This window comes from Equus asinus, chromosome X (assembly GCF_041296235.1).
Source record: "Equus asinus isolate D_3611 breed Donkey chromosome X, EquAss-T2T_v2, whole genome shotgun sequence".
Classification (NCBI taxonomy): Eukaryota; Metazoa; Chordata; class Mammalia; order Perissodactyla; family Equidae; genus Equus; species Equus asinus.
This window is the reverse complement of record NC_091820.1, coordinates 44,764,339-44,781,877: the sequence shown is the minus strand read 5'-3', so window position 1 is coordinate 44,781,877 and position 17,539 is coordinate 44,764,339. Positions and strand designations below refer to the sequence as shown.

At 37.7% G+C, this 17,539-nt stretch overlaps 1 protein-coding gene across 18 annotated transcripts in view; it reads right to left on the bottom strand.

Moving 5' to 3' along the window:
* CASK (calcium/calmodulin dependent serine protein kinase) overlaps positions 1-17,539 on the bottom strand; it is a 362,261-nt gene that overhangs the window by 121,371 nt on the left and 223,351 nt on the right. For all 18 annotated transcript variants that reach the window (XM_070502071.1, XM_070502072.1, XM_070502077.1 and 15 more), the window contains exons 6-7: positions 8,439-8,541; positions 2,534-2,709 (exon numbers count right to left, since the gene is read on the bottom strand). In XM_070502071.1, the coding sequence (XP_070358172.1) occupies positions 2,534-2,709; positions 8,439-8,541 (279 nt within the window). The remainder of the gene's footprint in view (positions 1-2,533; positions 2,710-8,438; positions 8,542-17,539) is intronic.

The window sequence follows — 17,539 nt, the reverse complement described above, 5'->3', positions numbered from 1 at the left end:
TAAACAAGATTGGCTTTAAGCTGATAAGTATTAAAGCTCGGGGTTCATTATATTATTTTCTCTACTAGTTTTATTTGTTTGAAATTTTCAATAATAAAAAATGTAAAAATAGGGGCCTGCCCAGTGGTGTAGTGGTTAAGTTTGTGCAGCCCGCTTCAGTGGCCTGGGGTTCGCAGGTTCAGATCCTGGGCATGGACCTACATACTGCTTATCAAGCCAGGCTGTGGCAGGTGTCCCACATATAAAATAGAGGAAGATAGGCACAGATGTTAGCTCAGGGTCAATCTTCCTCAGCAAAAGGAAGAAGACTGATGGTGGATGTTAGCTCAGGGTTAATCTTCCTCACCAAAAAAAAAAAAAAAAGTGTAAAAATAAACGCTGACACCATCAAAGCACAGTATATTTGGGGGAAAAAAAAGGCCCACTAGGTTCATCATTGATGGCAGAAAGGGATCTATACACTTCAAACTAAGCTGCCAAAAACCTGGAGTGTTTGTAAGGAAAGCCACGAATATAAGAGAAGTGGGGTTAGCCAAGTAAAAGAGCAAATAAGTTATTAACCTCAAACGCCAGTTACAGAAATTATGATATAGCTGCCACCATCCATCTGACTGACTTTAATACTAAGAATATGGAATTTTAAAATAATTTAATTTTGGACACGTGCTCTATCCAAGTTTCTTACAAAGAAACAAAAATAACTATTCAATGCTTTAAAAATAGACAAAATAAAATACCAGAAGCTGTTGGAATGAAGCACATTGCCTTGGAAACCAGAAAGTTAGCAACTGAACAAACACAAAGGAATAATTCTATTAACAAATGCTTATAACTCAAAAAGGCAGGTGGGAGATTTTATTATCTGGTATCTACGTCATAAGTCACTGTGAGGATGAAAGGAGTTAACATAAGACCTTAGAACAGTTTCTGGCACACAGTAGGTGCCATGGACGAATTAGCTCTCATTATTGCTAGTATTATTATTACGCTGATGCATTACGAATTGTGTTTCTTTTCACGTTAGTATCTGTAACTTCACTTGGCAAAATTCAACCAGAAAGCTATGACCATGCATTCCTGATAGCCACTCACAATTTCCAGGGATTGGAGGCGGGTGATTACTTACAAGCGGTTTCCCGAAACTTTTAGTCACCCTGAAAGGACTGATTTTATTCCCCAGTGGCCAACTGACTCTAAGAGAAACAGAAAAATCTATACTTAAAACATCTTTCTCTGTTAACAAAGTTTTGGCATATATCTTAACCTAAATAAAATAAAAGAGCAACCTGTATGCCTTTACAAGCTGATGGCGCACAAGGCTGAAGGGGAAAAGAAGGATAAACCATTCTCAGCTTCTCACCTCCACAAGTTTCATTTACGGCTTAAAAGGCTAAGGTAGCAATTCTGAAACTACAATACCTTTCATTTCTTTTTCTTTATATTTTTTCAAGTCCCATATAAAATTGTAACATTATTGAGGAATTGAAAAGAAAACTTCAGGGGCTTCACAGTTTTGAAGTCATATAAACCTGTGTTTGGTTTTATGTTGCCAGGCATGGCTGAAAATGAAACAGTGATTCTACTGAATAGAAAGTACAGAGTTCAGGAATAATGGGAGGAAAAGGAACTTCTCCAACATAAGCAGCCCTGATCTGATATCCAGTCAAACACTCCCCCATGCTTCCCACACACAGCATCCTAGTCTGTCAGCCACTCATGGTGGTACAAGGCAAAAAAGTCTAAGAGCTGGGGTAGTGAGACCACCCGTAAGCTTATTTATTTCCAAGAATTACTTAGGTCTTTTTGGTATGGCCATTACAATGTCAGTAATGACTTTTTAATTTTTCAGTAATGAAAGTAATAATGTACTAATCACCAGTTTGAGAATAGTGCATGCAGTTTCCAATCCATAGTAACCAAAGAAGAATATGAATGTTTAAGTCACACCAAAATGGCTCCAAATTACATTAGGAAATGCAGTTGTGATACTGGCATTTCAGTTTATCCTGGAAAGTAAATGGCAAATTTTTCAGCTGTGCTGGCTGACTACACAAAATGCAATAAACATACGTGATAAAGCAAAATAAATAAAGGCTAATAGACAATAAATCTTTAAATCATCTGACAAAGAATTACTACAATTACCTGCATAAAATTTCCATTTTAACTTTACAAATTAAGCAAAAAGCTTTAAAAATAAAGGCTTTTTCTCAAATTACACAAAGAAGAGCCAAATAACTTTATTTTCTAGCTTAGCCTGAATAAATGGGTTCGGTCACCAGATAGCAACGGTTGTTTTAAAGTAAGTCTCCTCTCTGCCACCTAGATGACAGTTCAGCTGACAGCAACTCAGAAATTTACCTGAGGCCTATGTTGCCTGGCAAGGCTAGTGGATCAATGACGCGAACAAGCACTTTTCTCTGACTGGGTAACTATGTGACAGTCAATAAGCAATCCAAAGACAGACAGTAACTTCAAAACACATTTTTCAGAACAATTTAATCTCAATGGAAAAATAAAATATTCATATTACCTTATATTTTCCTTTAATAATGCCTTCAAACAATCTTTCCTTGGTTCCATAAAAAGGCAAACAACCACTTAGCAGGATAAAAAGGATGACACCGCAACCCCAGACATCTACAGGTTTTCCATAAGGCTCTCTTTTGACAACTTCTGGGGCCATAAAATGAGGTGTTCCAACACGTCCTACATTTAAAACAACAACAACAAAATTAAGGAAAAATGTTTACATAAAATGGGCTTTTATTCTCATTTGAAAACTTCATCATAGAACTATAACAGTCTGAACAAAAAGTTTAACAATAGAAAAATTCTTTCACCCCCTCTCCCCTCTTCCATAAAATCAAGTTCACAGAAGGAAAAAAATTGTTTATCTAATCACCTGTTGAAAACAGAGCCCAGGAGAGCTACTCAGTCTTTTCACACTGGTACTATTTATTGAATTCAGCAGGGTACATGGTAAGTATATACCTATTTTTTGCTTCATGAAGAAGTTGTTTAAATTTTCTAAGTTTCACATGTTCGAAAATCGCTAACAATATAGAGCAGAGGCAGGTGGAAGAGTCAGCAGGCAGAGTCTGCAGCTGCCCAGGAAAGAATCAGCAGTCTGCCCGGGGCAGGGCAGGGAGGGCAGGGAAGGGGGCAGGAGTGAGAAAAAAAATCTGTGGAGAAAAAGATTACTTTTGACTGCCAAATGGAAATTCTCAAATTAAACCTAATGCTGAGAACTTTGATTTGGAATTTGAATCTGAAATCCTGTTCAATTGATTTTAGGAGTTGACTATAGCAATTAACAATGGTTAGTAATATTTTGTTATAATAGGATCTTTTAAGCTTCCTCCTAATGTTAACATTTGAAGAGAATGAGAGCAAATGTATGACATAAACCAAAGCAAAATCATGAAGCTCCTCCCATTCAACTCTCCGTGACCTCCATCTTCTTTAAAGTTTCCTTTTCCCCTCTCTATCAAAACCAGCTTTCAGGAAGGAATCTGACAGCAGCTGTCTGCACACTAGTAGCCATCTTTAACTCAGTATCCCACAAGAAGTCTTTTCTTCTACTGTAGAATGAAAGACTTGTACAGTGTAGGGAAGTTATTGTGGGAGGAGGCACTGCCCACCAGGCTCCCTCCTTTTCTCCTCTCTCTCATCATATCCAGCCCAAGATAACTTTAACTTTGAACACTGCACAATACTTATCTAGAGCTTAGAACTGTGGTTCAGAACTAAAAAAGACCTTAGCGATATTCTCATCGTGCTAGAGAGAATGTACCATAAAGTCCTGTCAAACTTGGTGGGGATGGAGAAGGAAAAAGCAGCACTGTGTACTGGGGATGTTCCTTTGTGCAGATCATTACGGTTCCCCTCCTTCCTCCATAATAGAAGAGTTTAAGTTCAGGGTTCAGAGAGTGAAAAAACTTTCATTTAAAATGTATAGTAGATCAATGAAAATTCTGTACTGGTTAGAAGGAAATATTTTTATTGCCATATTGCCCCATTTTGCTTCCTCAAGTAACATAAAGAAGCTGAAGTGATGAGAGCTAAACCTCCTAATTCATTAACAGCCTGGACGGGTGGGGCCATTGAAGAATTCACCTTGTTCTGATGGACAGGAGTTGGCACGAGTAGGGAAAAGCAGGGCAAGAGATCAGGGTACCTGCTGACAGTCTGGATGACTCTGAAACTCAATTTGACTCCTACCACTGCCCACACAAGTGCCAAACTACTCAAAATGGGGCCTCACTTTGGGAACAGTCAGAGCCACCATGGCCAGTCTCAGCCATCCTGAGGAGGTTCTCCCCATTTACCTGGATTGAAGACTAGCCTGTTCTGGAGAATTAGTGTTCATCCTTGAGAAAGATGCATGTCTTTTGGTTCAATAATTTTCTCACAGATGATGGGGGGAAGACCATGGTAGAAAGACTATATAGGAATGATCTTTTTACTTCATGCAGATCAGTAGAACGTGAACGAACTGGAGTCAACCTTTAACATACACCAACCTCCCCAAACTCCCTGCTTGTGATCACTCGACTTTTCCTTCTTGGTTTTTTCCACTTGGTTTTTGTGACTTTGACAACAAAATTCTAAGAACAGGAAGTCAATTACCAAACCAAATTAAATCTAACTGTATATGACATACTTTAGATACACATTTAAATACTTAAATGTTAGATTTTTTTGATAATATAATAAAAGCTCATTATCTAGAACCTCAGGGAAGGAATTGTTCTGAATAGCTACATATTCAATACTTCAGGACTTGAATCTTTATTGCACCCAAACCTTCTTACTTTAATAATTTTGGATGGCTACCTTTCTACAATTTCCTGACTTCTTTGACACAAGATGCTACACATAATTTAACCTTTTCTTGATGACTCAAAATTGTCATTGTGGATACTGGTTAAAGAACTATGCTTTCGAACAGGAAACACTCTCAGGAACTTCAGAGGTACACAAGGGGTGATTTCTTCGGTATTAAAAGGCTGCCGTGCTTTCCAAGTTTTGGTATCTGCTCAACACATTTTTTCTGTCAGGTTTTCATTTCTTTTCTCTCACTACACTTACTCCAGGTTTGGCTTCTCCTAATTTGTTGCATAAAATCTGCTATTAACCGGAAATGAATTATCAACCAGATTCTTTCATTTAATAACAATTTCCTAAGTGCCTGCTAGGTTCTAGACGCCATGGTCGGTGCTGTGGGCACAGAGGAGGATAAGCCATGGTCCCCCTTGCCCTCACAAAGCTCAGTCTTTGATACGATTACAAATGCCTGCATCAAATGCTACATGGAGGTATGCAGCCCAGACCGTTACAGTAATGTGGAAGAGGAGGAACAAGGCTACCTAACTTGGGAAGGTGAAGATCAGCCTGCTTTTAAGAGGAGATGATTGTTAGCTCAGCCTTTAAGAACAGTAAGAGTTAACCAGATACATAAAATGACAAAAGGCATTCTAACCAGAGGGAACAGCAGGTGCAAGGTATGAAGGATCATGAATCCATAAAACTTTATAAAAAACGGGAGCATGTCAGCCTCAGAGAGTGTGTCTTTAGACGCTCACTTGAGAGGACCATGAAAGAGTATAAGGGCATCAAATGTCTTGCTGCTATTATAATTATTTTTTAGGTTCCTAGGTATCTTCTAGGTAAGTGAGTTTTCCAGCTGAGTTTCAAATAGGGGAAGTGTAAATGTATGTAAATGGTTTTTACTATATGGAACACATAAAGGAAAGAATTCCTTTCTATTTGGAGGACTGAGTGATCAAAGATTCTGACAGGAAAATAGCTTTCTGTTAAAGATTAGCAAATGAGTTGATAAATATTAGTAAAATTTTCAAAAGTATCTTAAACAAACAGGAAGCTTTTTATAAGAGAAATCACTTATCCCTTATCTACATACATTATACTTTTAAAGACATTGTAATACTTGAAGTAGTTATTTCAAGACTGCAAGGAAGGGTATGTTAAGAAATGATAACATTTTGACCATCACAAAATATTTTAATTCTTGAAGCACTGAGAAAAATAAATTTTGCATAACTGACACACTGTGTGTTCAAATTCAGCTTTAAAAATATACAGTGTAGGGGAAAAGTTCATGGACTTTAGGAAAATAGATTAACAGGTAGAAAATGTCCAGGTAAATCTAATGAATCTGTTTTTCCCCCTCAATCAAGAAGCACAGTAAAATATGAGACCCGAGCCATGCTGAATACTAACAGGACCCAGATCCAGATCAAGGGAAACAAAGTCATTATATACTGTCAGTAGATAACACAACACAAGTTTGTTTCATTTCATCCCATCAACCTTGGGGATATAATCATCAGATATTATGTGTGATAATTGTGTAGTCTCAACACAGGGGTGGGTCTGTACAAATATCGAATTTGAGAGAGTTAAATAGCAACACTTGTTTAAAAACAACAATTTAGGATTTGTAGTTGATTGCAAGATTATTATGAGCCAGCAGTGTTATGCGGTTGTCCAAAAAGCAAATGCAATTGAGAGCCTGAGAGAAATGTAAGACCCACAGCAAAAGAAGCAATAGCCCCAAGCTCCTGTGCACTCAACTGTACCTGTAGTTGTGCTCAGTTTTGGCTCCGTTCTTTGTGCATAGTGAGGAGATTCTGAACCAGTTTATATAAGGAATGGCTACATTAACCTAGACAAGTTAATTTGGTTAAGACTTAGGGGAACATGACAGCTGTCTTCAAACCTGAATGGCTATCAGGTGAAAGGATTAAAACTGTTTAGTGTGGCTTCAAATGTCAGAATTAGGACCACTGAGTGGAAGTTACAGGAAAATAGATTTCTGTTCAATGCAAGGATGAATGTTTCAATACCTAACGATCTTTCTGAAAATGCAATGAACTGTCCTGGGACATAGTGAATTCTTTGCCATCTGAGGAATTAAACTAGAGATCAACCTTTTTCTGGGAATTTTATGACAGAATTCAATCATTAATTACAAGACTGGAGAAGTTAAGGCCCCTTCAAATCTGAAGATTCAATGATTCTACAATTAAACCATGTGTTACTATCTGTCCCTATGGTTAATCTTCTAGTTACAGATGAAAAGTGTTTGAATTAGGAAAAAAATCAGTTTTTAAAACTCTACTCAACTTGCAGTTTCTAATATTATTGGAAATGATTAGCTGGAAGAGAATGTAAAACTAGAAGAAAATCTAAACATAATTTAATTTTTAGGGGGCAATGTGGTGAAACAACTGTTTAAAGAAAACAACTGACTCATGGCTCATTTTTCAGAGATGGTCTATGTTAGGAATTTAAAACTATGGACCAAGAACAGTTTAGTGGATACCAGGGGAAAGGTGGGGTGGGGGGTGGGCACAAAGGGTGAAGTGGTGCACCTACAACATGACTGACAAACATTAATGTACAATTGAAATTTCACAAGATTGTAACCTATCAATAACTCAATAAAAAAAAAAGAAGATGGTCTATGTTAGTACTACCGCTTTGACGTTTAGTAACAGTGAATCAAAATAAATGAAATATCCTGTGTAACAGATTATTTTGATATTTATCATTTGTCTGGTATTTGAATTTAATGTAAGCATTCTTGAAAGTTGACAGCTTTAAAAAGGTTCTGTTGATATTTTTCATATTTTTCCTCTTTGTGAAGGCTGCCGGTATTTGGAGATGGAAAATAGGAGGCAATGATGAGAAGATTGATAGTTTGTAGAATGGAGAACTAAATAATTTGCAAAACTAAGCAACAGAACTAAAAACAGAGCAGCATTCTGAGCCATTGAAAGGAATAAATAAAAAAACAAATACTTGAATCTGTAACTGGCATCCACCTCTGTACGCTGGTGAAGAAAGTTTCTATTTTAACTTTTCTTCTTCCTTCTGGCACGGGAACTTTCTAATTATGTTCTGCTTTGGATAAGAATAAAATCAGTCTGCATTCACATCTGCTTGCTCTTCCCAAATACTCAGATTGAGGGCTTGAGCAGGACTCTTTCACAAATGGAAAGAGAAAAACAGCATGGAATTAAAAATTAGCCATAGATGTAAACCTGAAAGTGGTTAATCCACACATTTTAGATTTGACTTTGTTTGGCCAGTTCAACTTTAAAAGTTACTTTGCCCCAAATATCATCTTCTTCCAACACTGTTTTAATCTCTGCGTGTAGGGTCTCTTCTCTGTTAAGTGCTGGGGATACAAAGAATAAAAAGACAGAGTCTCTTCTTAAGGGACTAAAATTCTAGTCATGACTACAGAGTTATTAAATTCAAAAATATATGATGGGACTTTTTTGAGGCAGTTAGGTGGGGTGGAATGGAGTATGAAACACTGAGGATGTGCTAATATTTAATTTGAAAGTTTTACACCAGCCTGAAAGTGACCAAGTTTTGAAGGAAATTTTTAAAAGTATTCTTACCTCCAGCTACCAGTCCAGACTCCCCTAACTGAATAGCTACCCCAAAGCCCCCAAGTTTAACAGGTGCTGAGTTTTCCTTTGAGGCGAGGAGAACACAGTGGGGCTGAAAAGACAGACAAACAACAAACAAACCGAAGATAAAGATTAATTGAAGATAAACAATTCAATTTACACAAATGGAATAACATCATCATATAGTAATATATAAAAGCTCCTGGAATTATTTTGGATGCTTAAATTATTGGTCCTAATCTTACTTCTGGCTGATTTCTCCAAAGACTTACCTGTTTTATCCAATATCTTTCAGGAATTATTTTTTTCAAAGATTAGGGTATGGTGCTAAGAATCAGAAAGCACGGATGCTCAACTAAGACAGATATATTTTCTGCATTTTCATGCAATATTCTCTTCCTTTGAGTGACAGTCTACATTTACTTAAGGAAAAATACATTTTCCACCTCCTGACAAAATGTTTCTTGAAACCTCTGATTTTACCTATAGGACCACTATATCTTGGCCCTTAGGGGATGCTGATGGTCTTCTCCTTGTCCACCCTCCCACCATCCTCTTTCTGTTCTTTATTCATTCCACCCTCAAGTAAGAAGAGTCAGATTGAATGACTTTAATTGAGCCTTGCTCCTAGGGAATCCAATGCCCTTCTCCCGCAGGTCTTTTCTCTGGACTTGCCCTTTTTCTCTGTGGGAGTGGGACATGAGAAAGGAGAAGGAGACAACTTGGCTGGCCTTTGGTCCAGGGCAAAGACATCCTCTACAAGGAGTGGCTGCTTGATCAGGGCTCCCTAAGAATCATATGCTTTGTGGTCACAATGGGAGTTTCTTTGTAGGACCTTGTCCTTTCCATCTATCTTTTTCTGCGACCTTGTTGGGACTGGTGTCAGGAAGGGATTTAATTGTGAGGACCTTTCATCTCTGTTCAAATACTATGCTCCCCAATATGACTGATGTTACACATGACCTGCTCTTAAAATACGGGTTAGTGAAAAAGGCAAGCCTCTTCGGGCATAGAAGACAAAAGTACTTTTTATTCTCTCCTATACTTGCTCATTCATAAAATGACACAGTTTTAGTTCAGGTTTAGCCTACGTGATAGTGGACATGAAAAAACCTGTGCAATAAAACTCTGAGCTGGGGCCGGCCCGGTGGCGCAGCGGTTAAGTTAGCACGTTCTGCTTCTCGGCGGCCCGGGGTTCGCCCGTTCGGACCACAGGTGCGGGCATGGCACCGCTTGGCACACCATGCTGTGGTAGGCGTCCCACATAGAAAGTAGAGGAAGATGGGCACGGATGTTAGCTCAGGGCCAGTCTTCCTCAGCAAAAAGAGGAGGGTTGGCAGTAGTTAGGGCTCATCTTCCTCAAAAAACAAAAACCAAAACAAACAAACAAAAGGAGTAAAACTCTGAGCTGGTACACCCAGAGAGATGTTTGATGATGATACACAAAAGTGGGAGAGATCTTTACTCTGCCCAATGAAAGCATCAGGGTTCTACTTCGGAAGTTACTCTTTTTGTCCAAAGATGTTTAAAGACTTTTACAATAGAGTCTAGCACAAAGAAAGATGAGCCCTCAAATATAGATGTGCGTATGAGTGTGTGGGTGAGAGAAAGAGAGGAGAGGATAAGCAAGTGTAAATGAATGGTGAGCAAACTGCAGCAAGACACAAAGGAGCCAGAAGGGTCATGAGAAAACAAGCAAACCTCTACAGAAACCAACCGATAAAGACTGCTCTCAGTCAGAACTTTCAGTTGGTTCAAATGGAGACCGATGGCAACAGACATCATGAAGAAAGCAATAGCCCTAGCAAGATTCTAGCATGTGGCACAGCAAATGAACAAGCCTAGAAACAGACGGGCATGATGCAGAAGAAGAAAATACAAACTAGACCCAGACAGGGTCTTCTGGCCCTGGTTTTCGTCACCTTTTTAGGAAGGAGAAGTGGAAGCTTAAAGCAGAATCCCAAAGAATACCCTTTAATAGTTTGCTGACTATATTTATGCTTAAGTTAACGTTACACTGAGATTTATGCAATTCTTATTAGAGTGTGGATTCGGTCATTCTCCACAAATCCTTAAGTGAGACAAATCATAAAATTGGAACTTAAAATAGAAAATAAACAAAGAAACCAATACAAACAAATGAATATAAGACCAGATAGTGTTAAGTGCTATGAGGTAAAATTAAGCTGGTAAGGAGGTCTTACAGGTTTGGAGACTAGGGAGCTTAGTTAGTAAGGGGGGCAATCAGAGAAGGCCTCTCTAATAGTGTAATATCTGAACACAGACCAGAGTGAAGCGGCAGTGTGGGCCATGTGGAAGCAAGTTCCAGGTGGGGAGGATAGTAAGTACAAAGGCCCAGAGGCACGAGGAGGGTTCGTGTGTTTGGAGAAGCGTAAGGAAGCCAGCAAGGGGGAAAGGAAAGAGCAAGGGGGAAGAGTGGTGGGAAATGCGATCCAGATGATCAAAGGTCCTAACATTCAGGGCCTTGGAAGCCATGGTCAGAACTCCCAGTGATAAAGCCCATAAGCTGAGTGAGATGGGAAACCACTGGAAAGTTTTGAGCAGGGGAGCATTATGATCAGTTTTAGGTTTTGAAAGCATCACTTGGGCTGTTGTCTGGGGAAGAGATTGCAAGGGCACAAGAGTGGAAGAAAGGAGACCAGGTAGGAGGCTCCTGCAGTTGTCAAGAGTTGATGGTTGGCAAGTTGGCAAGAGAAGATGGTGATCTGGATTAGTCTAGAGTGAGATGGTGAGAAGTGGCCAAATTCAGGATACATTCTGAAGGTAAAGCTGACAGGAACTGCTGCTGGATATAGGGTGTGAGAAAAAGAGCTAAGTCAAGTATGACAACTAGGCTTTTGTTCTGGGCAACTGAGTGAAAATGAAGATGCCATTTACTGAAATTAGGAACACAGGGAGAGGAGTTTACAAGAGGGATCAAGAATTCGGTTTCATACAGATTGAGATCTTATAAGACAGGACAGAGAAGGCTACGATTAGAGATACAAATTTGGGATCAACAGCATATAGATAGTATTTACAACCAAGATAATGAATGAAATCCCTTAGGGAGTGACTGCTGATAAAGAGAAGAGGTTGTGGAGGACTGAGACCTGGTGCCGGTCAGGAAGATGAGAATGGCCTACAGCAAAGGAAACAGAATGCTGAGACAGTGAAGCACGAGGAAAATCAGAGGGGTTTGGTGTCCTGAAATGCTACTGAGAGGTCATTTAATATGAGAACTGAGAACTGACTATTAGATTTGGCAACCTGGAAGTCACTGATGACCTCGATAAGAGGGGTTTTGGTGTTATGATAGAGACAAGAATCCCCATTGGACCAGGTTTAAGAAAGAATGGAAAGAGATGATGTAGAGATAGTAAAGTCAGGTATCTTTCAAAACTTTACTGTACTAGGAATAGAGAAATGGGATGTAGCTAGAAGAGAACGTGAAGCCAAAGAAGTTTCTTTTCACTTTTTAATATTTACAATTGGAGAAAGTAGATTAATAAAACTCCATGTACCTGTCACCCAGCTTTAACAATTACTGACATTCTGCCATTCTTGCTTCATCTATCCCCAATCATTTATTACTTTTTTTGCTGAAGTATTTTAAAACAAATCATATCTTTCATCTGTTAATAGTTCAGTATTTCTAAGATGACTTAAAAAATAACCGTAATATTATCACATCCAATAAAATTCACAATAATTCTTTAATATCATTAATATCAATCCATATTCAATTTTTCTTGGCTGTCTCAAAAATGTCTTCTTATAGTTGGTTAGTCCAAAATGATATTCAAGGTCCATACACTGCATTTGATGGTTGTCTCTCTTAAGTCTCTCTTGCTCTATAACATACCCCCCTGGAACCTTTTTAAAAAATGTTCATGCCATTGATTTGTTAAGATACTAGGTAATTTCCCCTGTGGAATCCCTTGCAGTCTGAATTTGACTAATGGTACCTACGTGGTATCATTTAATATGTTCCTTAATCTCCTATATTTCCTCTAAATTGGTAGTTAGATCTAGAAGCTTGATTAGATTCACATTCAATTTTAGTTTTCTTGCAATAATACTTCATGAGTGGTGTATCTACTATAATACATCAGGAAGAACATAATGCTTGGTTGTTCTAATTTTAGTGACAGGATTGATCCGTGGGTTCAGGTGTTGTCTGCCTTGATCCATCATCATAAAGTTCTCTATCAACTTATCATTCAATGATTTTAGCAGCCATTGATGCCTAGCTTCAAAATTAGGGGTTCCAAAACGGAGGTTTTCCCTAATACTTTGTTATGAAAACTATCAAACAAAGAGAAAACTGAAAAAATTCTATAGTAAATGGCCATATATTTATCACATAGATTCCACAGTTAACATTTTGCTATATTCCCTTTATCAAATATCTACCTATTCATCCTTCTATCCAACCATCAATCTATCTTTTCACACTTTAGCACACATATCATAGAGTTTAATATTTGTTTAAAATTATGTTTAAGGTAAAATTTACATACTGTGAAATGCACACATCCTAAGAGTACCATTAGAGAGTTTCAAGAACTTCCATATATCTGTGTAACCCAAATCCCTATCAAGGCATTATCATCATCCCAGAAACCTTCCTCATCCCATTCCCATTCAACCTCTGCTGCCATGCCCCCAGTGCAAACCCCTATTCTGATATTTTTTTCACCACAAATTTGTTTTGCCTGTACTAGGACTTCATATACATGAAGCCATGTGGCATGTACCCTTTTATGTAAGGCTTCTCTCAGTCAGTATGTTTCTGAGATTCATCCATTTGGTTGTGATCAGTAGTTCATTTTTTATTGCTGAGTAAGTATTCCATTGTATGAATATACCACAGTTTCTCCATTCTCCTATTGATGGACATTTGGGCTGTTTCTAGTTTTTGGATATAATGAATAAAGCTGCTATGAACTATTTCCAGAATAACAAGTTGATTTCTGGGCAACCTCCAAAGGTGACCAATGAAGGGTTTTTTTTGGTATTATTAATTTATAGATTTTTTATATTTGGCATGTTTTAATCAATTACACCCATTATTCCTTCTGATGTTCAAATTGTCGCATTTTTGGCAGTGGGCGCCCCTTTAAGTCAGATCTAATGTCCTTTTGTAAGACTCTAGGAGTCTGATAACTTCCTTGCTCTCAGATACAAGAAGATGTTCGAGCCTTATCTTGTTCATTTCTTGCCGTAAATCTAAAACCAGCCATTTCTTTAGTCTCATTTTTGTTTATTGGAAGAAGGTATTTAAATCTACAACAGGGTATTAGGTATATTATTACTACTCGGTTATCACTGCTTTGACTTTTCAGTGGACAGAGCTGGAAAATATATGTTTTTTAGAAGGAGAAAAATAAATCACCAATTCATACTGATGCTTCTTCCTACTTAATTATAGGGTTTTTACTTTACTTCTTGATTTTGTCACGTAATGTTGGTACTTAATGACATTAAAATAATTACTCATTTGCTTTATCCTTTAGTATATATTGGTATAAAAGTTTCAAAATAACAATACCTACATTACCATTAACAACAAAATCACTATATGCTGTTTAGGATTTCTTTGTGGGTTTTTTTGTCCTTAGGATGTATTCTACCAGGGATATCCAGTCAAAATACTGCTCTACTATCGAATAAAGTAAGAAATCATGAGTTTGTGCTGATATAAATAAATAAGTGAATGGGGAGAAGGAAAGGCTTTTCTTTAAGTAGAAAATCAATTAATAAATGCAGAAGAAATTCTGGCATTAGAAAATCACCATTTGGCAGTTAACATCATAATAAATGATTCAGGTAGGAACCATCAAAGGGTGCTAACTAGTGGGTGAAAGTTTGAAGAGTGACAAGATATTTATACAATCTCAAAGTAGCTCCTCACAGGATATTTATTAGTTACAAAAGGTAAAATAGTAATTTTACAGAGGAGAAACCTGGCAGACAGTACTAGCAAAGTTACCACTGCTAGTAATGGGACTGATAGCCTGTGCTTCCTTCACTGAGAAGAACTCAGCAACACTGCTGTGGTATTCCTGCCAAAGGACACAACTGGATGTAATCATGAGGAAACATCAGACAAACTCAAACTGAGGGGCATTTTAGAAAGTAACGGGTCCATCTTCTTCAAATACTGTTTCAGATTAAAGGGTTTAAAGGAGACTGAAGAGGTTTAACAGCTAAAATGCAACACATGACCTTGTTTTTATTTTTGCTATAAAGGATATTATTAGGACAATTGATAAAATTAGAATGTCTGTAGATTACATAATAGTATTCTTTCATATAAATTCCCTGATTTTGATAATTTTACTGTGGCTATTAAGAGAATTCCTTATTTTTAGGAAATATATAGACAGAAAGAGATAAGATAAGAATGAGAGAAGAAGAAGGATAAAACAAATGTAGAAAAATGTTAACATATACGGAATCTGAGTGGAAGGTGTCTGGAATTCTTTGTACTACTCTTGTAACTTTTCTGTAAGTCTAAAATTATGTTTAAAAAACCCACTTAAAAGAATCCTCCTTGTGGTTATGCTATCAATTTGTTACACAGTGAGGTCAATTTGTTTTAATTAGATTTTGACATAATTTGATGTTTTAATTATATAAATCAGGGGCCAGCCTGGTAGCATAGTGGTTAAGTTTGTGCGCTCTGCTTTGGCGGCCTAGGATTCACTGGTTCAGATCCTGGGCATGGACCTACACAGTGCTCATCAAGCCACGTTGTGGTGGCATCCCACATAGAAGAACCAGAGGGACCTACAACTAGGATATACAACTATGTACTGGGGCTTTGGGGAGAAAAAAAAGAGGAAGATTGGCAACAGATGTTAGCTCAGGGCCAATCTTCCTAAAAAAAATTATATAAATCATGTACACAACAGCTACAAAGTCAAAACTGTAAACAAATACCATTCAGATAGGTCTAGCTTTTGGCTCCTGTCCTCAATCCCAATCTCTCCCTCCTCACTGGTAACTGTTTGTATTAGCTTTTGGATTATCCTTCCATTGTTTTGGTTTCTTATTTTGAAAATAAGAAAATACAGATAAATATTCAAAATTTTCACATAGCAATGTGTCTGATAGATGACTCCATAGCAGTACCTAGAGATTTTCAGGGAAGTTTTGTGTTTTGTTTTGTTTTGTTTTTTAAAGAGAGACATTTGTGTGCTGACGGGAAAGATGCCGTAGAGATGAAAACCAACCCCAGGAGAGGGGATGGGGTGTAATGCCCAAGTCAGGAGGGGAGTTGTCCCTAGAGAGAGCAAAAAAGGCAGCCTACAGGGGCACCTGTAGATGCAGGCAGATGTGGATGTAGAAAGATGAGGAAGTTCTCTTTTGAGCGCTTCTATTTTCTATTTACTTTGAAATAAAAAGTGATCATCAGGCAGGAATAGAGAAGGAAAGGGGGTTGTTGGCAGTTTGAGACGAGCAAAAGTGTGAAAAAGTATTTTCAAAGAATAGGAGAAAGAATTGACTAAGGCAGTGGTTTTCAAACTTTAGCATCAGAATCACACAGATTTACTGGCTTCTACCCCCAGAGTTTCTGATCCACATGGTCTGGGATGAGGTCAAGAGTGTGCACTTCTAACAAGTTCCTGAGTGACGTTGATGCTACTGGTCTGGGAGCCATGCTTTGAGAACTACCAGACTAAGGAAATATAGCAGGACTGCTGGCAGCATAGGGGCCACTTGAGGTTTGTGATCAAGAATCTGAAGTGAGACCAATCAGCACGATTGTGTGTCTGTACCCAGCAGTGCTCATTTTAGCCAGCATGGGCCTGGAGTAGGTAGTGGGCTGAATTCAACCAGAGTTGAATTTAGATAAAGAGAGAATGGTGATATTAGTAATAGATGGCACCAAACAAGCATATCCATTTATTTCTTCTTTTTGTACTTCTGTCTTTACATAAATAGAAAGTTAAGATACCACCAAAGGAAGAAGCAGAAGGAGATATACAGGAATGAGCTAAGAACATAGAGACAGAAAGTAGAAAGTTCAGCAAGAACAGGAAAAAGCTCATATAAAGAAAGAACTAGAAAAAGATTATATTCAAATCTGGTCACAGTAGGGCCACCAGGGAACTGAAGATTAAAACATATTTAGTATTCTGAAAAGGGATGACAGGTGTGGAAAAATAGCTAGCATAATACAAAAAATGATTGTATTATATTTTATGAAATAGAATGCTAATAAACATCTATTTAGTCATTAAAAAATCCTGACAGGATCTCAAAAAGATATTTACACACTCATGTTTATTACAGCGTTATTCACAATAGCCAAGAGGTGGAAGCAACCCAAATGTCCACTGACAGATGAATGGATAAAGAAAATGTGTTATATACATACAATGGAATATTAAGCAGCCTTAAAAAGAAGGAAATCCTGTCACATGCTACAACATAGGTGAACCTGCAGGATATTACACTAAACAAAATAAGCCAGTCATAAAAGGACTCCACTCAAATGAATTATCTAAAGTAGTCAAAATCATAGAAAGTAGAAAGGAGGTTGCCAAGGGCAGGGGGTGGGGCAGGGGAATTAGTGTTTAGTGGGTATAGAGTTTCCATTCTGCAAGATCAAAAAGTTCCAGAGATCTGTTGCATAACAATATAAATATACTTAACACTACTGAACCATGCATTTAAAAATTGTTATGATGGTAAATTTAATGTTATGTGTTTTTTAGTGCACACACACACACAAAATTCCTACCGGGCTAATAAAGTAATCATAGCAGACCAATACAGTAATTATCTTCCTTCTCAGAAGTTCTTGGGGGAAGTAAGAGCTACCACATATTTTTATCCTAGCAATTTAAAAACATTCTGTCCCATGTATCATATTTATAACAAACTAAGAGCTCTGGAGAATATGAGTTCAGAAGAGTGTATGTACCTGGAAATAATTCAAATGTTAGATACAGCCCAATGAATATTATTTAGCAGGAAGTAAAGAAAGCTGCAGGGCAACAATTATGGGGAGGATAAAAATTTTTCTTCATTTCAAACAACAACAAAAAGGGAAATGACACTAAACTGCAGGGCCA